Source organism: Saccopteryx leptura, chromosome 3 (assembly GCF_036850995.1).
Source record: "Saccopteryx leptura isolate mSacLep1 chromosome 3, mSacLep1_pri_phased_curated, whole genome shotgun sequence".
Taxonomy (NCBI): domain Eukaryota; kingdom Metazoa; phylum Chordata; class Mammalia; order Chiroptera; family Emballonuridae; genus Saccopteryx; species Saccopteryx leptura.
In genome coordinates this window covers 242,652,017-242,677,855 of record NC_089505.1, presented here as the reverse complement: position 1 = coordinate 242,677,855, position 25,839 = coordinate 242,652,017, and the positions used below count along the sequence as shown (strand labels likewise).

Sequence of the window (25,839 nt, the reverse complement as noted above, 5' to 3'; positions counted from 1 at the left end):
ATGCTAGGCGCTGAACAGTCACCTTGACAACAATTGACTCCCAGCCCCGCCTGATTACACTGGAGGCTCTGACTGCCAGAGCCTTTCACAAAGCCTTGCGCTGAGTGGGGATAGAGTGGGGATTTCCTAGCTCTTTGAGCCTCTTACTCCCCAGGCAGAAGCAGTAGCAGCCTTATAGCTGGATCACCAGGCTGCTAATTCAGGAAGGGGGGACTAGGAGAGAGACTCCAGGAAAGCAAACTCTCTCATCGTTGGACCCTGCAAATGCCAACAAGCCTTGACTACCAGCAAGACTAAAGCCAATTATATGACATTGCCATAGAATCCCATCAACTGCAAATCCCTACCTAAGTGTGACACAGGGGCAGAGCCTGGGGTACAGAGTCACCGACCAGGAAGAGGGAGAGAAAAGAAAAAGGAAGAAGTTAACCTCTCAAAATCAAGAAAAATCCACAGACTTTACAACTTGTTCCACTAATTTTTATTTTTTTTGCTGTTGTTTGTTTCTTCTATCTTATTGCCTTTATTATTATTATTTCTATTTCCTCCACCTCGGTCCTTCTATTCTCTGCCCATCTTATGCTTCCCTTTTCTTGAACTATACTACCCATGAGTGTTACATTTTATTTCTTATCTTCATCCTCACCCTCCTTTAAGGTTATACTCCAAAACACTTAACTCTCACTCTCTCCTCTCCTCTTTTTTTTTTTTTTTTTTTGCTTTATTTTGTTTTTTGCTCTTACTTTTTTTTTCTTCCTTCGTTTTTCTCTTTTTCTTATTTTTTCCTTTCTATTCGTTTTTTCTTTTCTCGTTTTACTTTTCCTCCCATTTAATCCTCAATCACAAACAAATTAGTTAATTTGGGACTCAAGGTTTTTTTTTTGGTTTTATTTTTCTTTTTTGCTTTTGTTTTTGGTTTTTTTTTTTTGTTTGTTTATTTTTGTGGCATTTTGGGTACTTTTTACGTTGCTTTTTAACTCACTAGCATTCCTTCCAACCCAAGGTCTCCATTGTATTTAGTCTTCGCTCCACTTAATACAACAGATTTTTATTTTTTTTATTATTCTTTTTTTTTTTCTCCTTTTTTCTGGTTCCCTCTTATCCCTCTCATTATATCTCTTAGTCGACCATCACTTCCAAGCAAATCATCTTATGCTTGTCTAAGATTTTTTTCCTTTTTTTTTTTTTTTGCATTTAGTAGGTCCCTACTCCCTTTTTTTGCCCCTTGAACTCTTCACCCCAAATCAGGCCCTCCATTATAGGCAGTTTTTGTTCCATTTAGCATAATATAATTCACAGGTCATCACGATATTTCCCTGAGGAGGGGAGAGGAGGGAAAGAGAAGAAAGAAAAAAGGGGGAAATAATAAATTATTACTGTTTTTTTTTGTGGGGTGTTTACCTTTTTTTTTTTTTCTTTTTACTCTTTATTAATTCTAATTAGTGCTATCAAGAGAACCACCCTCAGATGCCAATAAAAAAGAGGAAATCGAATATTATAGATACAAAAGAAAGAGAGGTAACACAAATAGATGTGGAAAAATCTATGGAGAAAAGACTTAACATATTGGAAGCCTTGGAGCTAAATGACAGAGAATTTAAAATAGAAATCTTAAAAATACTCAGAGATATACAAGAAAACACAGAAAGGCAATTTAGGGAGATCAGAAAACAACTCAATGAACACAAAGAATATATTACCAAGGAAATTGAAACTATAAAAACAAATCAAACAGAAATGAAAAACTCAATTCACGAGCTGAAAAACGAGGTAACAAGCTTAGCTAACAGAACAGCCCAGATAGAAGATAGGATTAGTGAAATAGAAGACAAACAACTTGAGGCACAACAGAGAGAAGAAGAAAGAGACTCAAAAATAATAAAAAACGAGAAAGCCCTACAGGAATTGTCTGACTCCATCAGAAAGAATAACATAAGAATAATAGGTATATCAGAGGGAGAAGAGAAAGAAAATGGAATGGAGAATATACTCAAACAAATAATAGACGAGAACTTCCCAAGCCTGTGGAAAGAACTAAAGCCTCAAATTCAAGAAGCAAACAGAACACCAAGTTTTCTTAACCCCAACAAACCCACTCCAAGGCACATCATAATAAAGATGACACAAACCAACAGCAAAGAAAAAATTCTCAAGGCAGCCAGGGAAAAGAAGAGTACAACATATAAAGGAAGGCCTATTAGATTATCATCAGATTTCTCAGCAGAAACTCTACAAGCTAGAAGAGAGTGGACCCCAATATTTAAAGCCCTGAAAGAGAGGAACTTTCAGCCAAGAATACTATACCCATCAAAGCTATCCTTCAAGTATGAAGGAGATATAAAAACATTCACAAATACAGAAAAGATGAGAGAATTTATCAGCAGAAAGCCCCCACTCCAGGAAATACTAAAGGGGGTTTTCCAACCAGATTCAAAGAACAAAAGAAAACAACACCACAAGTAACAGCTCCACCAAGAACACAATAAAACCAAACTTAAACTGTGACAACAAAGGAAAAAAGGGGGGGAGAGGATGGAGATTAACAGTAGCAAAGGACGATGAAGTGCAGAAATACTCATAAGATAGGGTACTACAATGAATATGGTAGGTACCCTTTTCATTACTTAATGGTAACCACCCTTGAAAAAACCACCACAAAAACACTTGACTTAAAAAAGGTAGCAACAGAGGAAAGAAGTATGGAACACAAACAAACAAAAACAAATGATAGAAAAACAAAAGAATCAAACAAGATACAAAACTAACAGAAAGCAATTTATAAAATGGCAGTAGGGAACCCACAAGTGTCAATAATTACACTAAATGTAAATGGATTAAACTTACCAATAAAAAGATACAGAGTAGCAGAATGGATTAAAAAAGAAAATCCAACTATATGCTGCCTACAAGAAACACATCTAAGCAACAAGGATAAAAACAAATTCAAAGTGAAAGGCTGGAAAACAATACTCCAAGCAAACAACACCCAAAAAAAAAGCAGGTGTAGCAATACTCATATCTAATAATGCAGACTACAAGACAGAAAAAGTACTCAGAGACAAAAATGGTCATTTCATAATGATTAAGGGGAAGTTGAATCAAGAAGACATAACAATCCTTAATATATATGCACCAAACCAAGGAGCACCAAAATATATAAGACAGCTACTTATTGACCTTAAAACAAAAACTAACAAAAATACAATCATACTTGGAGACCTCAATACACCGCTGATGGCTCTAGATCGGTCATCCAAACAGAGAATCAATAAAGATATAGTGGCCTTAAAAGAAATACTAGAACACCTGGATATGATAGACATCTACAGGACACTTCATCCCAAAGCGACAGAGTATACATTTTTCTCTAGTGTACGTGGAACATTCTCAAGAATTGACCATATGTTGGGCCACAAAGACAATATCAGCAAATTTAGAAAAATTGAAATTGTACCAAGCATATTTTCTGATCATAAAGCCTTGAAACTAGAATTCAACTGCAAAAAAGAGGGGAAAAAACCCACAAAAATGTGGAAACTAAACAACATACTTCTAAAAAATGAATGGGTCAAAGAAGAAATAAGCGCAGAGATCAAAAGATATATACAGACAAATGAAAATGAAAATACGACATATCAGAATCTCTGGGATGCAGCAAAAGCAGTAATAAGAGGAAAGTTCATATCACTTCAGGCCTATATGAACAAACAAGAGAGAGCCGAAGTAAACCACTTAACTTCACACCTTAAGGAACTAGAAAAAGAAGAACAAAGACAACCCAAAACCAGCCGAAGAAAGGAGATAATAAAAATCAGAGCAGAAATAAATGAAATAGAGAACAGAAAAACTATAGAAAAAATCAATAAAACAAGGAGCTGGTTCTTTGAAAAGATCAACAAAATTGACAAACCGTTGGCAAGACTCACCAAGGAAAAAAGGCACAGGACTCAAATAAATAAAATCCAAAATGAAAGAGGAGAGATCACCACAGACATCATAGATATACAAAGAATTATTGTAGAATACTATGAAAAATTATATGCCACCAAATACAACAATCTAGAAGAAATGGATAAATTCCTAGAACAATACAACCTTCCTAGACTGAGTCATAAAGAAGCGGAAAGCCTAAACAGACCAATCAGCAGGGAGGAAATAGAAAAAACTATTAAAAACCTCCCCAAAAATAAAAGTCCAGGCCCAGACGGTTATACTAGTGAATTCTATCAAACATTCAAAGAAGACTTGGTTCCTATTCTACTCAAAGTCTTCCAAAAAATTGAAGAAGAAGCAATACTTCCAAACACATTTTATGAGGCCAACATAACCCTCATACCAAAACCTGGCAAGGATGGCACAAAGAAAGAAAACTACAGACCAATATCTCTAATGAATACAGATGCTAAAATTCTAAACAAAATACTGGCAAACCGAATACAACAACATATTAAAAAAATAATACATCATGATCAAGTGGGATTCATCCCAGAATCTCAAGGATGGTTCAACATACGCAAAACGGTTAACGTAATACACCATATCAACAAAACAAAGAACAAAAACCACATGATCTTATCAATAGATGCAGAAAAGGCTTTTGATAAAATACAACACAATTTTATGTTTAAGACTCTCAACAAAATGGGTATAGAAGGAAAATATCTCAACATGATAAAGGCCATATATGATAAACCATCAGCCAACATCATATTAAATGGCACTAAACTGAGGACTTTCTACCTTAAATCAGGAACACGACAGGGTTGTCTACTCTCTCCACTCTTATTTAACGTGGTGCTAGAAGTTCTGGCCAGAGCAATCAGACAAGACAAAGAAATAAAAGGCATCCATATCGGAAAAGAAGAAGTAAAGGTATCACTTTTTGCAGATGATATGATCCTATACATCGAAAACCCCAAAGAATCCACAAAAAGACTACTAGAAACAATAAGCCAATACAGTAAGGTCGCAGGATACAAAATTAACATACAGAAGTCAATAGCCTTTCTATATGCCAACAATGAAACATTTGAGAAACGAACTCAAAAGAATAATCCCCTTCACGATTGCAACAAAAAAAATAAAATACCTAGGAATAAACATAACAAAGAATGTAAAGGACCTTATATAATGAAAACTATAAAGCATTGTTAAGGGAAATAGAAAAAGATATAATGAGATGGAAGAATATTCCTTGTTCTTGGTTAGGAAGAATAAATATAATCAAGATGGCCATATTACCCAAAGCAATATACAAATTTAATGCAATTCCCATCAAAATTCCAATAACATTTTTTAAAGAAATGGAGCAAACAATCATCAGATTTATATGGAACTATAAAAAACCCCGAATAACCAAAGCAATCCTAAAGAAAAAGAGTGAAGCTGGGGCATTACAATACCTGACTTTAAACTATATTATAGGGCCACGATAATCAAAACAGCATGGTATTGGCAGAAAAATAGACACTCAGACCAATGGAACAGAATAGAAAGCCCAGAAATAAAACCACATATATATGGTCAAATAATCTTTGATAAAGGGGCCAACAACACACAATGGAGAAAAGAAAGCCTCTTCAACAAATGGTGTTGGGAAAACTGGAAAGCCACATGCAAAAGAATGAAACTCGACTATAGCCTGTCCCCGTGTACTAAAATTAATTCAAAATGGATCAAAGACCTAAATATAAGACCTGAAACAATAAAGTACATAGAAGAAGACATAGGTACTCAACTCATGGACCTGGGTTTTAAAGAACATTTTATGAACTTGACTCCAATGGCAAGAGAAGTGAAGGCAAAGATAAATGAATGGGACTACATCAGAATAAAAAGTTTTTGCTCAGCAAGAGAAACTGATATCAAAATAAACAGACAGCCAACTAAATGGGAAATGATATTTTCAAACAACAGCTCAGATAAGGGCCTAATATCCAAAATTTACAAAGAACTCATAAAACTCAACAACAAACAAACAAACAATCCAATAAAAAAATGGGAAGAGGACATGAACAGACACTTCTCCCAGGAAGAGATACAAATGGCCAACAGATATATGAAAAGATGCTCAGCTTCATTAGTTATTAGAGAAATGCAAATCAAAACTACAGTGAGATACCACCTCACCCCTGTTAGATTAGCTATTATCAACAAGACGGGTAATAGCAAATGTTGGAGAGGCTGCGGAGAAAAGGGAACTCTCATCCACTGTTGGTGGGACTGTAAAGTAGTACAACCATTATGGAGGAAAGTATGGTGGTTCCTCAAAAAACTGCAAATAGAACTACCTTATGACCCAGCAATCCCTATACTGGGTATATACCCCAAAACCTCAGAAACATTGATACGTAAAGACACATGTAGCCCCCCATGTTCATTGCAGCACTGTTCACAGTGGCCAAGACATGGAAACAACCAAAAAGCCCTTCAATAGAAGACTGGATAAAGAAGATGTGGCACATATACACTATGGAATACTACTCAGCCATAAGAAATGATGACATCAGATCATTTACAGCAAAATGGTGGGATCTTGATAACATTATACGGAGTGAAATAAGTAAATCAGAAAAAAACAAGAACTACATGATTCCATACATTGGTGGAATATAAAAACGAGACTAAGAGACATGGACAAGAGTGTGGTGGTTACCAGGGGTGGGGGGAGGGAGAGAGTTAGGGGGAGGGGGAGGGGCACAGAGAACTAGATAGAGGGAGGCGGAGGACAATCTGACTTTGGGCGAGGGGTATGCAACATAATTTAATGACAAAATAACCTAGACATGTTTTCTTTGAATATATGTACCCTGATTTATTAATGTCATCCCATTATCATTAATAAAAATTTATTAAAAAAAAAAAAAAAAGCGCCTGTTATCGCACACTGTCACACTTGGATAACATTATGGACAACAAAGAGTTCCATCTCTTTCTCAGTATTTCCTGAAATCTATTACATCAAATTTTTTAAATCTGCCTGACCAGGCGGTGGCACAGTGGATAGAGCATTGGACTGGGATGCGGAGGACCCAGGTTTGAGACCCTGAGGTTGCCAACTTGAGCGCGGGTTCATCCAGTTTGAGCAAAGCTCACCAGCTTGGACCCTGGCTCTGGCTCAATCAAGGGGTTACTCGGTCTGCTGCAGCCCCCACGGTCAAGGCACATATGAGAAAGCAATCAATAAACAACTAAGGTGCCACAATGAAAAACTGATGACTGATGCTTCTCATCTCTCTTCATTCCTGTCTGTCCCCATCTATCCCTCTCTCTGACTCTCTCACTGTCCCTGTAAAAAATAAATAAAATAAAAATAAAAAATAAATAAAAAACCACTAATTTAAAAAAAAAAATTTTTTTTAAATCTAGCACCTTTAAGCCAGAGAGCTAACACAAACAATTTGAAAGTAATTAAAAAGCACAAGAAAAAAAAGTTAGTGAAGAGTCAACTAAAAACTTGATTTCAAAAAAATTTTAAAACCAGAAATAGATTTCTAAGATTATAAATCTTATAAATGTAAAATTATTAATTATAAATAATTAACAAGATTCTAATTTTTTTCCTTTTACATCTCCAATTAAACATTCACCTTACTATAAAGCAATTACAAAATCAAACACCAAGTACCAAATGCCAAAGTATTTAGTAACAACTAAAAGCTTACAGGTAAGTATTCAAAAAGTCATAAAATTGAATGGCTTTTACACAAGCTGGTAAGAAAAACAAATCTTTTTTTTTTTTTTTTACAGGGACAGAGAGAGAGAGACTCAGAGAGAGGGATAGACAGGGATAGGCAGACAGGAACAGAGAGAGATGAGAAGCATCAATCATCAGTTTCTCGTTTCAACACCTTAGTTCACTGATTGCTTTCTCATATGTGCCTTGACCATGGGGCCTTCAGCAGACCGAGTAACCCCTTTCTAGAGCCAGCGACCTTGGGTCCAAGCTGGTGAGCTTTTTGCTCAAACCAGATGAGCCCGCGCTCAAGCTGGCGACCTCGGGGTCTCAAACCTGGGTGCTCTGCATCCCAGTCCGATGCTCTATCCACTGTGCCACCACCTGGTAAGGCAAAAAACAAGTCTTTATTATTTCATTTTTATCAGTTAGTGATTAGCTTTATTTAGTAATCTAAACACCTATACAAAAAGCAGTATATGTACCTTGGCCCTGCAGACATGACTGGGCAGCTTGCTTCTGTACAGAATTCTGTAATAGTTCCATACAACATGTTGATCTGGTTGAAGAAATCCACCGCTGGAAAGATAATAGCAGAATTATTAAAATATCTGTGTAAACACTATAAAACATCAGACCTCTCAGTTGAAGGAAAAATAGACAATCTGTTCAAATTCTTGGCTGAATCCCTTGGGAAATTCAACAATCCAGGGATACTGTGAATTCTCTTCTCTTTGTAATTTGTCACACCCATGTAAAATTAACTTTTTAATTTTTAATTTTTTTTTTATGTGCCTTGACCGCGGGCCTTCACCAGACCGAGTAACCCCTTGCTCAAGCCAGGGATGTTGGGCTCAAGCTGGTGAGCTTTTGCTCAAACCAGATGAGCCCGTGCTCAAGCTGGCGACCTCGGGGTCTCGAACCTGGGTCCTCCGCATCCCAGTCCGACGCTCTATCCACTGCGCCACCACCTGGTCAGGCTGTAAAGTTAACTTTTAATAAATTAAACTTTTAACCAGTATATAACAGTGGAAAAATTAAAAAAGAGACAATTCTAACTTAATGGTGACTACTAATTATGTCACTAGAATATATAATTTGATTATATCCAAGGGAATGAAAAAGGCCATAAGCATCTATTCTTCTGGACCAGGAAATACCATTTGTGTTAGAAAAGTGTTGTGGAGCCCTGGCCGGTTGCCTCACAGAGCATCAGCCTGGTGTGTGAACGTCCCAGGTTCGATTCCCAGTCAGGGTACATCTGCTTCTCCACCCCTCCCCCCTTCTCTTTCCCTCTTTTCCCCTCCTGCAGCCATAGCTCTTATTGATTTGAGTGTATTGGCCCTGGGTGCTGACAATGGCTCCGTGGAGTCTCCACCTCAAGTGCTAAAAATAGCTCCATTGCCAGCATGGCCTGAGATGGGCAGAACATCAGCCCTAGACAGGGGTTGCTGGGTCGATCCCAGTTGGGTCGCATGCAGGAGTCTGTCTCTCTAGCTCTACTCCTCTCACTTGAAAAAGGGGGGAAAAAAAGGAAAAAGAAAAGTGTTGTGGAATATATTGTCAGAAGATGGTGTCTCAGCTATTATCAACAGCCATTTAAAAAAATCTAATTCAGATACTGAGACTCCACATTAACACAATAAATTTAAAAACTTAATAAAAATAATTTTTTTAAATCAAATTCAGGCCCTGGCCAGGTTCTCAGTGGATAGTGTCGTCCCTGCATGCCAAGGTTGCAGGTTTGATCCTTGTCAGGGCACATATGAGAAGCAACCAATGAGCTCTCACCTAAATGGAACTAAGTGGAACAGCAAGTTGATGCTTCTTTCTCTTTCTCTCTCCCTTCTTCCTCCTTGCTTCCCCACTCCCCACTCCACCCCTCAAATCAATGGAAAAATAATTTTTTTAAATCTAATTCATCATACAAATAACTGAGGCTATGCATATTGATAAAAAAAAAAAAAAGACCAGGATAACATCCCTTGCCCTGGATTCTCCAGCTAACAGAAGAGACAAAATTATAAGAGATGAATAATACAACATTTAAGAAGGTAGTTACACAAAGGCCAACAATAAGTTTGAGAGTTCAGAGAAAAGGCAACATACTAAAGTGTTGAGGTAGTCAGAGTACTTTCTAAAGGTGCTTCAGCTAGAGCTACAAAACAATGAAAGAGGAAGGGGGTGAGTGAAACTACTAACTGAAACATACGGTATATATTTTACCTTATACAAAAAGAACTACATAAGCCTTAAAACCACACAAGTTTTAAAAAATGTTTTATTATAGTTTCCTGTCTAGAGGAGTACCTGAAAATCCAGTAGGACTTTTCTTCTAAATTTCTTAAAAAACATATTAAAGGAACTTCATACAAAATCCCCTCACTTACAAACCTTCCTCTGAATTAGCCATGTTTTTAAGAAAGCAATATTTATAGGCATTCAATATTCTTTCAAAACAAAAAGTATGCCCAGATGGTATGCTAGTTTATTGGTCTACAGCAACGATTTTCTACTGGTGTGCCACAAGAATTTTAAAAACATGCAATATCTGACTATTTAGTCATAGGCACTAACCTCATTTACTAGACGATCAAATTTAAAAAAATGACAGCAGCCAACACAACAATAGCCTTTTAGTGTGAATGAATCAAAATTATACCTATTTTATTTTGGGTCAGATCAGCAAAAAATATATTTTTTGGTGTGCCACAGAATTTTAATAATTAGTTTATATATGCCACGAGATGGAAAAGTTTGAAAATTGCTGTTCTAAAGCAACTGTTCTCCAAATGTGGTCCAGGGATTCCCTGTTTCATGGAGATCTGTAAAGCTGGAACCATTTTAATTGCTCTTCTCACTCTCATTCTCTCAGGAGGCACACTGGAGTCATCCAGAGGCTCCATGTTGTGTGATGTCACACAACTGAAAGCAGAAGTAGACATGAGAATCCAGCTGTCTCCTATTAAGCCAAACATTAAATAAGATTTACAAACATGTAAAACAATGCAATAATTCTCTCTAAAATTTATTTTGGAAAATAGTCTTTTTTAAAAATTAAATACATATATACAATGTTAACATATAATGGTTTATTATAGTTATTTTTACATGAATTTAAAGATGTAATATTTAAAATTTCCCAGTTTTCATTTTTAACACAGTATCACTAGATATAACCTACATAATTAAAAGTTCCTTGGGCTTCTTGATAATTAAAAAAAACCAAACAGATCCTGAGACCAAAAGGATTGAGAACAGCTGATCTACCAGAGCAGTAAGTATCAAAGAAAAATCTAAGGCTGAAGAAGGCCCACAGATACACCTTGAGAATAAGACAATTTGAGTAAGGTTAAAAAAAGGGAACCTTTTCTGAATATGTAATACATCACACAGTTCACATATCAAGAAATAAATATACAGTGAAAAAAATCTAAGTGTCAACCCCTCCAAATCCTCCCCTCCACACAGGTAACTACTATATTAACTTTTTCTGCCCCTAAGTTTTTTTGTCCTGTCTTACACACATAGCTCCACACCTTGTTTTTATCTCTTAGTAATTATGAATAATGGGTTTTTAAAGAGTTAGGAAAAAAAATTTCTTAATGTGCTATTAGAAAATTTTCAATTACATTTGTTCCTTACATTATATTTCTATCAGATATGCTGATCAAGACAACAATTACCAATAGCTGATTAATACACCACATAAAAGGACAACTAAACTGGAAGTAGCTGTATTGTTGGAAGTAGGTATCACCACCTATGAAGCAGTCTTTCTTATTTTTTTCTTTCTGTATTTTTCAAAAGTGAGAAACAGGGAGGCAGAGACAGGTTCCTGCACACACCCGACCGGAATCCACCTGGCAAGCTCACTAGAGGGCAATGCTTTACCCATCCAGTGCATTGCTCCATTGCAACCGGAGCCATTCCAGCACCTGGGGTAGAGGCCATGGAGCCATCCTCAGCGCCCAGGCCAAGTCTTGGATGCAGGAGGGGTTTACTAACATTTTTGTGTGCTATTATGGGGCCAAAGAAAGTGAGTGTAAAGGATAGTGGTGAGAAGAAGAGAATGATGTCAATAGAATTAAAGCAAGAAATAATAGAAAAACATGAGCGTGCTGTAGGAGTGATTGAACTGGCAAGGCTGTACAACCACAATACACCTACAATTTGTACCATCCTTAAACAAAAGGATGCCATCAAAAGTGCAAATCCAGCAAAAGGAACTACAATCCTGTCTCAATTAAGAACAAATATCCATGAAGAAATGGAGAAGCTTCTGCTGGTATGGGTGAAAGAGAAAGAGCTGGCAGAAGATACAGTGACTATAATATGTGAAAAGCTCCATATTATTTATAGGGACTTGAAGAAGAAGGAACCATCAACCTCAAAAGAGGCAGCAGAAGATACATTTAAGGCAAGTCATGGCTGGTTTGAAAATTTCAAGAAGAGATCTGGCATCCACTTGGTGGTGAGGCATGGTGAAGCTGCAAGTGCTGACGTTAAGGCAGCTGAGGAGTACATCGCACGTTTTGCTGCGCTTATCTCAAAGGAAGGCTACATCCCCCAACAAGTGTTTAACTGTGATGAAACAGGATTGTTTTGGGAAAAAATGCTCCAGGAAGACTTTCATCACCGCAGAGGAGAAGAAGGTGCCAGGCCATAAACCCATGAAGGACCGTCTGACCCTTGCATTGTGTGCAAATGCTAGCAGTGACTGTAAAGTAAAGCCACTGTTAGTGCTTCATTCCAAAAATCCTCGAGCCTTTAAGACTCACAAGATTCTTAAAGAAAAACTGCAGGTTATGTGGCGCGCCAAAGCTAGGGCATGGGTTATGCAGCAGTTTTTTATTGAATGGGTAAATCTCATCTTTGGTCCTGCAATGAAGAAATATCTTCAAGAAAATAAACTCCCGATGAAAGCATTACTAATCCTTGATAATGCTCCAGTCCACCCACCTCGTCTTGAAGATGACATTCTTGGTGAGTTCAAATTCGTGAAAGTCCTCTACCTCCTACCCAACACGACTTCAATCTTGCTACCTATGGATCAGCAGGTCATTCCAACTTTAAAAAGCTTTACACAAAGCACTTGTTCCGCCGCTGCTTTGAGGTGACTGAGAATACAAATCTAACCCTTCAAGAGTTTTGGAAAGATCACTACAACATTGTGATATGTTTACACATTACTGACTTGGCATGGCAAGAGGTTACAAGAAGAACCTTGAACTCGGCATGGAAAAAGTTATGGCCTGATGTTGTTGCAGACAGGGACTTCAAAGGATTCAAGCCAGAGACTGAGACCGAGGTAGAAGCATTGGAGGAGATTGTGTCCCTTGGAAAGTTGATGGGTCTGGAGGTAGATGAGGGTGAAGTAAACGAGCTCGTTGAGGAACATGAGGAGGAACTCTCAACTGAGGAGTTGAAGGCGCTACAGATGATGCAACATACGGAGCTTCTGCAAGAGATTAGTAGTGAGGAGGAGGTAGAGTTGGAGGAAGTTATTTCTACAAGTGAAATTAAAGACATGCTGGCAATGTGGGAGAAGCTTCCAAGTTTCACTGAAAAGAAACACCCAGAAAAAGTTTCAACTGGTCGTATTTCAGCACTTTTTAATGACATTTGTCACATTTCCGTAACATTTTAAAAGGCAGGCAAAAGTAAACCTCTTTGGATAGATTTTTATTCAAAAGTCCTGCAAGTGAAAGTACTGAAAGTGCAGCCAAAAAGGCAAAAACAGGTGGTGATTAAATGAAAAATATATAATGTTAAGCTTAGGTTAAATTTAAAGTTAAGAAAGTGCATTTTTTTACAGTTAAGTTTTTGTGGTTTCATTTTAAGTAAAGAAAGTGCAGTTTTAGTTTTGTTTAAAGTAAAGAAAATGCAGTTTTAGGTTTACGTGTCTACAATGCCTGCATCCCTTCCTTCCTCCCTCTTCCTCCACCATTCACCTCCCTTAGCTGCACTCATCTGTTTCCAAGGTACTCGTTTGTCTATACCAGTGGTTCTCAACCTTTCTAATGCTGTGACCATGCAATACAGTTCCTCATGTTGCGGTGACCGCAAACCAAAAAATAATTTTGGTGGCTACTTCATAACTACTTTTGCTAGTTATGATTCGGAATGTAAATACCTGATATGCATTATGTATTCTCATTGCTACAAATCAAACATAATTTAAACATAGTGATTAATCACAAAAATAATATTTAATTATATATTGAGAAATATTTATTACTACTGGACCTCCTTACCTAGTGTATTGGGGCTACCATTCCGTAAATAGCTGCTTAACTAATGGATCTGTTTTTTCCAGATTAGTGGCAAGTTTTCTATATAGAACAGTGTGAACTATATCATAGGATACACTGCAGTTTCTGCACAGCATGGTATCTTTCACACTATAAAGCAGCGGTTTCTGCGGTGGAATCTACATCTCATTTACTTCAATGGGAGACCCGTGGATTCCGCAGAAGAGAGATCCCCTGTACGGCAGAAATGCAGTTCCCGACACATTTCTTCCTCTCCTATTCAAGTCAATGGGAGGCCGCAGCAGATTCCGCTCAAATATAGAGCACGTTGCTTAATTTTTTCCACACTAGAACTTTTCCTAGAGCAGAAAAATTCCAAAGGTGGAATCCGCCACCCCCAATAGACTTCTATAGGAGGCAGATCTTTTACACTGCAGAATCCGCACAGCAGATTCCTCAGTGTGGGGCCTCTTTCAGTCTATTGGGGGTGGCGGATTCCACCTTTGGAATTTTTCTGCTCTAGGAAAAGTTCTAGTGTGGAAAAAATTAAGCAACGTGCTCTATATTTGAGCGGAATCTGCTGCGGCCTCCCATTGACTTGAATAGGAGAGGAAGAAATGTGTCGGACACTGTCATTTCTCCAAGCCTCTTATTGAAATCAAAAGGAGGCTGCAGCGGTTTGTGGTACCCAAGATTCTCGGGAGCTCTCTTCCACAAAATCTGCCACACTCCCAATGAAATCAATAGGAGGCGGATTCAATGCCGGAAACTGACAGTTTCCTCATTCAGAATATGGGAAAATAGTGGGGATATGGGAGATAATTTACATTGGGGAACAGTGTGAACTACACCTTATAGTGGTCTCTTATAGTATAAGACCAATGTAGTTCACACTGTGTAAATGTATGGTGCTTTGTGTAAGTGTAAGCTGCTTTGTGTACTGTGTAATGATTGCACACAAAGCACCTTACACTTACACAGTATTGTGTGGTGTGTGTACTGTTTTTACATTATTAACCTTTTTTACACCAGCAGGCTGTCTCGCAGGCTCTCTTGGCTCTCCACCTCTTGCCTCTCCGCCTCCTAGGCTTCTGTCTTCCGGCGCTTGCTGCACCCGCCCACTGATGACGTCAGCAAGCACCGGAGACACATAATGCGCTGCTATGGACTATGGGGCATCCCCCCCCCCTTTCCCCGCCCCTTAGGCCCCGGACGGATGATGCAATCGTGCATGACCGCAGGCATTCAGTTTGGAACGCAAGTCCATAACGGCGTTCAAGCTGAATAGCGTTGCTGCAAATGGTAGCGTGGCTTCTCAGTGGCTAAAGCCATCGGAAACATGTATTTTCCGATGGCTTTAGGCGACCCCTGTGTTTTGGTCATTTGACCCCCGCCAGGGTCGCAACCCACAGGTTGAGAACCGCTGGTCTATACAGTACTAAATAACACTTTTTTCTTTTATTTCATATATTTTGTTATACATTGGTAAAGTATACATGTGTGTTTCTTAATTAAAAACATGTCTTTTTTCATAATTTAGGATGATTTGGGAATGTTTCACAGGGCTGGAACGGATTAAATCTATTTCAGTTATTTTAAATGGGAGAAATTTGTTTGATATATGAGTTGATGACTGACTTACGAGCTCAGTTACAGAACGAATTAAACTCGTACCTCAAGGTACCATTGTATATACAATAAAACACTACTCAACCACAGAAAAGATGAAATACTGCCATTTGCAACAACATGGATGGGTCCTGTGAAAAACATGCTAAGCAAAATAAGTTAGAAGAAAAAAATAAAAAAACATATAATTTTACTCACGAGATATTAAAACTGAAAGCACAAATGAACAAACGAGACAAACAAATGACCAAAAACTCAAGACACAGACAACAGTACAGTGGTTACTAGAGGAAAGGGTCTTGGCAGGGAGGTAGTAAAGGGTGAAGGGAGTCAAATACATGGTGATCGAAGGAGCTGACTTTGGGTGGTGAGCATACAATGCAACAAACAGATGGTGTATTATAGAACTGCACACTTGAAACCTATTTAATTTTATTAACCAATATCACCTCAATAAGTTTAATTTAAAAAAAAAAAAAAAAACAGGCTCACCTAGATCCTGATTTAAACCACCCATGCTTTTTTAAAAAAAGAAACATTTATAGGGCAATCATCAGAACTGTGAACACTGATTGGATATTTGATAACATAGAGCAGTGGTCGGCAAACTGCGGCTCGCGAGCCACATGTGGCTCTTCCATAAAATACTTGATAAGGAATGTACCTACCTATATAGTTTAAGTTTAAAAAATTTGGCTCTCAAAAGAAATTTCAAGGCCCTGGCTGGTTGGTTCAGTGGTAGAGCGTCGGCCTGGCGTGCAGGGGACCGGGGTTCGATTCCCGGCCAGGGCACATAGGAGAAACACCCATTTGCTTCTCCACCCCCCCCCTTCCTCTCTGTCTCTCTCTTGCCCTCCCGCAGCCAAGACTCCATTGGAGCAAAGATGGCCTGGGCGCTGGGGATGGCTCCTTGGCCTCTGCCCCAAGCGCTAGAGTGGCTCTGGTCGCAACAGAGCGACGCCCCGGAGGGGCAGAGCATCGCCCCCTGGTGGGCAGAGCGTGGCCCCTGGTGGACGTGTCGGGTGGATCCCGGTCGGGCGCATGCGGGAGTCTGTCTGACTGTCTCTCCCCGTTTCCAGCTTCAGAAAAATACAAAAAAAAAAAAAAAAAAGAAATTTCAATCGTTGTACTATTGATATTTGGCTCTGTTGACTAATGAGTTTGCTGACCACTGAATAGAGGAACGATGGTATTGGATTACCTTTAAAGGGAGAGCTGTCTTTTAGAAATACTGAAATCTTTATAGAACAAATAGTATGTCTGGGATTCACTTCAAAATAATTAGGGTGTGGCCCTGGCCGGTTGGCTCAGTGGTAGAGCATCGGCCTGGCGTGCAGAAGTCCCGGGTTCGATTCCCGGCCAGGGCACACAGGAGAAACGCCCATCTGCTTCTCCACCCCTCCCCCTCTCCTTTCTCTCTGTCTCTCTCTTCCCCTCCCGCAGCGAGGCTCCATTGGAGCAAGGATAGCCCGGGCTCTGGGGATGGCTCCTTGGCCTCTGCCCCAGGTGCTGGAGTGGCTCTGGTTGCAACGGAGCGACGCCCCGGAGGGGCAGAGCATCACCCCTTGGTGGGCAGAGCGTTGCCCTGGGTGGATCCCGTTCGGGCGCATGTGGGAGTCTGTCTGACTGTCTCTCCCCATTTCCAGCTTCAGAGGAAAAAAAAAAAAAAAATTAGGGTGAAATACATAGAAGAATCATGAATTAGCCATAAATTGATTATTGTTAAAGTTATATAATGTATACCTGGGAATTTAATGTACTAGTTTCTCTACTTTTGTATGTTCTAAAATTTTCATTAAAGTTTTAAAAACTGAAACTTCAGAAATTCTTAATAGGTTTAAACCTTATAACCCAGAACTGATCTCATCTCAGAAATGATACACTCTTAAATTAATATTCAAATCTAGCCTCGGTATATTCTCCCATGCCATGCCCTCACTTTCTTGAACTCAAGTGACTTTCAGCCTGACCAGGCAGTGGCGCAGTGAATAGAGCATGGGACTGAGACATGGAAGACCAAGGTTCGAAACCCTGAGGTTGCTAGCTTGAGTGCCGACTCATCTGGTTTGAGCAAGGCTCACCAGCTTGAGCCCAAAGTCGCTGGCTTGAACAAGGGGTCACTTGGTCTGCTGTATCTCCCCTCCCCCCATCAAGGCACATATGAGAAAGTAATCAATGAGAAACTAAGATGCCACAATGAAGAATTGATGCTTCTCATCTCTCTCCCTTCCATCTGTCTATCCCTATTTGTCTCTCTCTGTCACAAAAAAAAGTGACTTTCAGCTTATGGGTGCTACCATTTTCTCCCAATCTTCTCAATTTCCAATGACTACTCTTGAATTAGGACACATAAATGACTGAAGAGAGGGACTGCACTTGACTTTTCTGTTTATGTAGCAGGCAGAAGAGAGCACAACTATACAGATGGATTTGCTTATGGTCCACTACAGGTAGAATTTTTGCATTTATCTATCTTTTATACACCCTTATTCAGCTCCATTCTCTCCAGAAATTACCCTAAAGTACTCATCATTTCCCTTCAGGTCTCTGTACTCAGGCATAAGATCTACAACGAAGCATTCTGAAAAGAACACTACAGCAGAGTCTTTCGAACTTTTTACACTTAGGAACAAATGAAAGTAGGAGAATTATTTCGGGGACTGCTAAGGTAGAAATCACCGAGTATACGTGAATTCAACTAAGATCACTGGGTCTATAATCTTCATACAATATCAGAGTGGTTAACTGTTCTACAGACAGACTAACACGAAATTTCTGGAGAGCCAATATGCAGACTGGCAGCTGAAAAACACTGCACTACAGTTTTGAATGATTTGTATTTATGTGTTCCTTTACAGATACTCTTATACTGCTCACAAAAATTATGGGATCAGGGAACATGCAGATACTTCAGTACTTTCAGCCTTTTGTATAGTGCATTTTCACCAATGAAATAAAAGTTGGTTTTGCTTCTCATTTGCATAATTGAACAACCTTCCTAGATTTGTCATTTGCTTTTTTGATGTTCCTGTTTAATAAATAAAAATCAAATAGTTCTTTATCATTTTATATTCACTTTGAAATATCCCCTAATTTTTGTAAGCAGTCTATATTACAATACTTACATACCTGTAAAATAAAACTCATTAACAGATTTTAGCAAAACCTTCCTATAAACAAGCACAGTTGAATGTTATTAAAAAAACTTACTGTTAACAGCAATCCATTCATTGAGATCCTCTCCCTCTGGCAACATAACAGCTTGTCTCAAATTCCCACTTCCTAGAGTTGCTTCTGCATGTTTTAAGAGTTCATACTGATGAGACCCTTCAGGGATATTTTTCTTTGGTTTGAATGTTTTAGAAGAGCGGCTGCTGCTGTTAGGTTAAAAGAAAAAGTATTTCAATATTTAGGACAAAGAAAAAGTATATCAATATTTAGGACTAGAAGCAGAATGGCACAATTTTAATGGCAAAATATAAACTGGTCTGTAAAATAAAGTAAAATAAAAAGTACTTGCTGAAAAGTGTCAGGATTTGAGAAGGGGAGGACACTTGAACCAAAAGAAAAAACTGGATTCTAGGCCTTAATCTGCCACTGTCTCTGAGACTGCTGAGAAACCTAATCTTTTGGCTTCAATTTCCACCTACACAAAATGGTGTTGGGGGGAAGTACCCCTAATGTTCTAATAGTTCAAAAAAAGTTTCTCTATCAAAATATTTGGGATGTCACCAAAGCAAACCACAGCAGAAGTAACACACTTTTTAAAGTTTTTAGCAGGAAAAAGAAATGAGACAGAGACAACTGATTATTGGGGGAAAAAATAAGTTTTTATTCCTATCTCACACCATCCACAAGAAAGATCTTCCTAACATGTCACAAAACCCAGAAATGTTAAATGGACAGATTTCAAATCATAAAAATTAAAACTTTGTTAACAGAGAAAAAAGACAAATAACAAAAAAAGCACTTGCAACATATATAACAAAGGGTAAACTGGACAATAATGGGCTTCTATAATCTGTTAAGAAAAAGGTAAGGAGCCTGAGTGGAAAAGAGCATCGTCCAGATACACAGAAGTTGCCAGTTTGATCCCCAGCCTGGGCACATACAGAAAAACAGATCAATGTTTCTCCCTCTCTCTAAAATCAGTAAATAATTTTAAAAAAAAGGCCTTGGATAGTTAGCTCAGTTGGGTTAGGAGTGTTGTCCCCCAAATAACAAGGCTGCGGGTTAGATCCCCAGCCAGGGTGTTGGAGGAAAGCCAAAGCACCAGGTGATTTTCTGTTCTCTTCCTGAGAAAGGGAAGGTTGAGACTGAAGGCAGTCGCGTCCAGGGAAGGCTCAAGGACGCGATGTTGGCCCTGCTGGAGCTTTCTGCAGGTCAGGAATCAGACAGCAGATGGTGTGGTGCTATGTCTCAGAAAGGACAAGAGCAATCTAATCAGTTTTGCAAAACTAAATAATAAAATCGTACACTGTATTCTGCTTGTTAGTTTCTTACACATGATGTCATGTTTCTGCTTAATAAATTGGATAACTGATCTCTCTAAGGCACCTCAATCCTGGAAAGATTGGGGTCCTCCACTTGCAGTATTGTTGCTGCCTCATTCTTTTGCGGCTCCTCTTCATGAAACCCCGAATATTAACAACAGCGAGTTCAATCCCCAGTCAGGGTACACAGGAGAAGCAACCAAAGAATGCATGACTAAGTGGAACAACAAATGCTTCCATTCCCCCTCCCATCTCTTTTTCTTCCTCTCTCTGTCTCTCTAAAAACCAATAAAAATTAAGCCCTGGCTGGATAGCTCCGGTGGATGGAGCATGTCCTAGCACAGAGGTTGCCGGTTGGACTTCCTGGTAGGACACATACCCAGAGCAGCTCAATATTCCTTACATTCCTTACTCTCTCTCTGCCTGCATGCCTGCGGAAGGAAGGAAGGAAGGAAGGAAGGAAGGAAGGAAGGAAGGAAGGAAGGAAGGAAGGAAGGAAGGAAGGAAGGAAGGAAGGAAGGAAGGAAGGAAGGAAGGAAGGAAGGAAGGAAGGAAGGAAGGAAGGAAGGAAGGAAGGAAGGAAGGAAGGAAGGAAGGAAGGAAGGAAGGAAGGAAGGAAGGAAGGAAGGAAGGAAGGAAGGAAGGAAGGAAGGAAGGAAGGAAGGAAGGAAGGAAGGAAGGAAGGAAGGAAGGAAGGAAGGAAGGAAGGAAGGAAGGAAGGAAGGAAGGAAGGAAGGAAGGAAGGAAGGAAGGAAGGAAGGAAGGAAGGAAGGAAGGAAGGAAGGAAGGAAGGAAGGAAGGAAGGAAGGAAGGAAGGAGCAACTCTTTAGAAAAATAAGCTAAGGATGTAAGTAGGCAATTCAGAAGGAAAAATATGATAATGAACATCTGAAAAGCTGTTTAATTAAACTAAGACATTTTTCCTTGACTGTCAAAGTTTAAAACAATTACATTAAGTAGTATAAAAAATTAGTTTAATACACTGTTGGGGAATTTAAGTGTTTTTGAGAGGGCAATATGGCAGTATATGTTAACAACGAAGTAAGTGCTCCTCAATCTATCCCTTCTACTTCTAAATGTCTCTGTTAGACACAGAGTAAAGTTATGTTTTTCAAGATTGTTTTTAATACTAAAAAATCTGGAAACAACCCTAAGGCTTATAAGAGGAATGAATAAATAAACTATGATACATCTGCAGCATGGAGTAGTGAGTGTACTATAATTAAGAAGAACAAGATAGAGCTAGAAGTATTTACCTGAAAAGATCTCAAGACATGCTTAAAACAAAACCCAATGTACAGCAGGTACCCATTCTGTAGATGCACAGAAAGTGGCAGAACTGATACTGGTGATGTCTTTTAAGAAGGGGAAAGGAACAGAACTGTGGGCCTGCACTTTACCTGAATAATTTGAACTTTAAATAAGACCGATTAAGAAATAAAAATGAGTTACAAAAACACAAAATTAAACAGGAAAGGTTTTTTTTTGTTGTTGTTGTTTTTTTAATTTTTCTGAAGCTGGAAACGGGGAGAGACAGTCAGACAGACTCCCGCATGCGCCCGACCGGGATCCACCAGGCACGCCCACCAGGGGGCGACGCTCTGCCCCTCTGGGGCGTCGCTCTGTTGTGACCAGAGCCACTCTAGCGCCTGGGGCAGAGACCAAAGAGCCATCCCCAGTGCCCAGGCCACCTTTGCTCCAATGGAGCCTTGGCTGCGGGAGGGGAAGAGACCAAGAAGAAGGAGAGGGGGAGGGGTGGAGAAGCAGATGGGCGCTTCTCCTGTGTGCCCTGGCGGGGAATCGAACCCGGGACTTCTGCACGCCAGGCCGACGCTCTACCACTGAGCCAACTGGCCAGGGCCCAGGAAAGGTTTTTAATATGGCAAATACCTATACTTAATAGAGAAGTGCTAAATTAAAAGAAATGGCCCTTCACAGATCGAAAGCTGTGAATGACAAGAAGCTAAATCTGGAAAACATAAAATTATGGCTCAATATTCAAATATAACCTTTGAGTAATTAAGACTTGTGATTCACCTGACCAGGCAGTGATGCAGTGAACAGAGCATCAGAATGGGACACAGAGGACCCAGATTCAAAACCCCAAGGTTGCAGGCTTGAGTGTGGGATCACAGACATGACTCCATGGTTGCTGGCTTTAAGCCCAAGGTTGCTGGCTTGAGCAAGGGGTCACTCGCTCTGCTGTAGCCCCCTCCCCCCACCCATCAAGGCACACGAGAAAGCAATCAATGAATAACTGAGGTGCCACAATAAATAATTGATGCTTCTCATCTCTCTCCCTTCCTGCCTGCCTGTCTCTATCTGCCCCTCTGTCTCAGGGACACACACACACACACACACACACACACACATACACCCCCCCCAAAACAACTTGTGATTCAAATGACACCATCAAGACAGTGAAAACAATCCACAAAATGGGAGAAAATATTTGCAATTCACAAATGTGGTAAGGGACTTAAATCAGGGATAAAGAATTCATACAACTCAAAACAAAAAGAGAAATAACTCAATTTAAAAATGGGCAAAAACTGTCAACTATAATTTAAAAAAATTTCTTAATGATCAGAAGATTTGACTAGACATTATCTCTCTCCACACACACACACACACACACACACACACACACACACACACACGGCCCTTAAGTGCAGGAAAGGATGCTCAACCTTCTTAGTCATTAGGGCAGTGGTTCTCAAAGTATGCACCCTAGAAGATTTCCAGGTGCGCCCTATGGTATTCCAGAGAAATATGTGCCTGTGGGGACCAAAAAACCAACAGGGTTTTTGGAGTTTAGATTTTTGGGGGACAGAGGTGTGGAGAATTGGCTGTAAGCTGACAGGCTGCCCAACTCCCACCTCACTTGCCTGATTAGGTTGCAAAAGGCTGTTAAGCTGTGGTGCTGGATTGTTTACTCTACCCTCCATGTTCCCGGGAAAGACTGGAGGCAAGTTTCTTCTATCCTTTGTTTGGTATAAAGTTAAGATGATATGTATGGTGGGGGTTTTCTGCACTCAACACAATTAAGAGTAAAAAGAGAGAAATTCCTCAATGTATTGATGAGGAAATGAGAGTTTACCTTTCAAATATATGCCCAAATATTGAAGAAATCAGTAGGACACATCAGGCTCATGTTTCTCATAAACACAAGAATGAAAAAACTTAACACATTCGCACCAGGATCTGACGAATTTACTAAATCTTACAAAAGAATGTATCTATATACATAAAAAGATAACTTTTTTGTTTGTTTTTTTGTTGTTGTCTTTTTTTTTTTTTTTTTTGTATTTTTCTGAAGTTGGAAATGGGGAGGCAGTCAGACAGACTCCCACATGTGCCCGACCGGGATCCACCCGGCATGCCCACCAGGGGGTGATGCTCTGCCCATCTTGGGCCTCGCTCTGTTGCAACCAGAACCACTCTAGCGCCTGAGGCAGAGGCCATGGAACCATCCTCAGCACCTGGGCCATCTTTGCTCCAATGGAGCCTTGGCAGCGGGAGGGGAAGAGAGAGACAGAGAGGAAGGAGAGGGGAAGGGTGGAGAAGCAGATGGGCGCTTCTCCTGTGTGCCCTGGCCAGGAATCGAACCCAGGACTCCTGCACGCCAGGCTGATGCTCTATCACTGAGCCAACCAGCCAGGGCTTGTTTTTTAATTTTTAAACTCCTCTTTTTTACAAATTCTAAAAAGCATAACTCAAAAAATGTAACATAAAAATGTTTTTTAAGGTCAGAATTTAATTTTGTCGTTTAATAAATTTAATTTGTTTAATTACCATAAAAGCACGCTTGGACTTCATATTTTTTCTTTAATATTTGACTTATTATAACATATTTCTCAGAAATTTGTATGTAGTACGCCTACAATTATTTGTAGGATTTTAAATGCGCCCCGACTTCAAAAAGTTTGAGAACCACTGCATTAGGGAAATGCAAAGTAAAATCACAATGAGATACCATTTCACATTCATTTAGGATGGTCCTAATACAAAAGACAAGTGCCAGCGAGAGTGTGGGGAAAATGAAACTTATACAGTGCAGGTGGGAATGCAATTTGCAGTGCTTTGAAAAGTTTGGCATTTCCTCAAAAGATTAAATATAGTTACTTACCATGTAACTCAGTAATTCCACTCATAGGTACAATACCCAAGAGAAGTGAACAAACACATCCAATACAAATTTCTGTAGTGCATAAAAGCTAGCTCATAGCAGCATTATTCACAAAACCCAAGAAGTGTAAAATCAAATATCCATCAACAAAACAAAGTTCAGAAGAAATGCATAGCCTCACACTTACCCTAAAGAGCAATTAAGCAACATGCATACACAAACAACTAAATAAACATTAACTCATAAGAAAAAGTCTTGGGGGATGACATTGTTCTAGTAATACAGAAATTAGCAATTAAAATCTGAGTCATACACATTTTTTAACATGTTAATCATACTTTGGAATCTATATGCTTAAATAATCAAGAGGGAAAAAGCGATTTGGACAAAGATAGTCTCAGTAGTACAGTTTTATAAATAGCGAAAGAATCCAAATTTCTCACAATTAAGGAACTAGGTAAATTAACTCTGGTTGTGAAACACTGTAATTTTAAAATTTAATAAAAATGTCAAGTATGTGGGTAATGTCTGTAACTGAAAATGAATATTTATTAAATCATACAACACATATTAGCAGTAGACTATGTACAGAGCCATGTGAGAATAAGATGCTAGAGCAGGGGTCAGGAACCTATGGCTAGCGAGCCAGATGTGGCTCTTCTGATGGCTGCATCTGGCTCGCAGACAAATCTTTAATAAAAAAAAAATAACATTAAAAATATAAAACATCCTCATGTATTATGATCCATTCATTTCCTACCACTCATGTTTATGGTTGCGGGTGGCTGGAGCCAATCACAGCTGTCCTCCGGGACAACACCAAATTTTTATTGGATAATGCGTAAGGTACACGGGTCATTGTACGGCTCTCATGGAATTACATTCTAAAATATGTGGCGTTCATGGCTCTCTCAGCCAAAAAGGTTCCCAACCCCTGTGCTAGAGCAATGCTTCTCAAGCTGCAGCACTCCACGTTTTCCTGCGGCGGCATTTTTTCACGGGGATAATTTAATATTGACAATACAACTAGCCAAACCGGGAGTAAAAAGCTCAAGTCAGCATAAAAAAACGAAGTCAGCATGGATGTTACTAGGCGGCTTCAGACTTGAAAAACTGGGACCCGCGGCGGGGCCCGGGGCTCCGCCCCCAGGTCGCCCCTTCGCCCCTAGGCTTTAGGGCGGAAAAGTTAGAGGGCGCCAAGGGCCTCCGGCCTTTCCACACCTCAACCTTCTCCACCCCGTTTCCTTTGGGTGGACTTTTCATCTCCGTCTACCTCGGTCCGCGTCCCAGCCTCCCCTCTGCCCAACTGGGGCAAACCAAGGGCCCACCACCCTGAACCCGGGGCAGGGGGTCAGCGGCCGCCGCCGCCGCCGCCGCCGTCAGCTTTCCCCCACCCGACCTCCGCCCTCAGCCCCGGACCCTTCCGCCGGGCTGCACTCACAAGAGGAAGCTCATCTTCTCTCCTCAGAGGGGATGGGAGGGGCCGTTGGCCCCTGCCGCAGTCAGCACTCGGAGCCCGCACGGGAACTGAGTGGGAGCGGCCAAGGACAGTCCTCAGCCCGCGGACAGCTAAAGCAATAGCCCGCGCTGCTCCCAGCCCGGATCGGTACTACCGGATGCCAGCTGCAGTGCCCACCTAGCCCGCCTCCCCCACCTCCG

General features: G+C 39.9%; 1 protein-coding gene across 3 annotated transcripts in view; it reads right to left on the bottom strand.

The window, feature by feature from the left end:
* MOB1A (MOB kinase activator 1A) overlaps positions 1–25,839 on the bottom strand; it is a 37,172-nt gene extending 11,333 nt beyond the window's left edge. For 2 of the 3 annotated variants that reach the window (XR_010750369.1, XM_066377956.1), the window contains exons 1-3: positions 25,622–25,839; positions 18,769–18,935; positions 8,161–8,254 (exon numbers count right to left, since the gene is read on the bottom strand). Coding sequence is in view for 2 of the 3 variants with exons in the window: in XM_066377956.1 (XP_066234053.1) it covers positions 8,161–8,254; positions 18,769–18,935; positions 25,622–25,635 (275 nt within the window). In the remaining variant the exon portion in view is untranslated. The remainder of the gene's footprint in view (positions 1–8,160; positions 8,255–18,768; positions 18,936–25,621) is intronic. The other variant, XM_066377957.1, reaches the window with a different exon arrangement.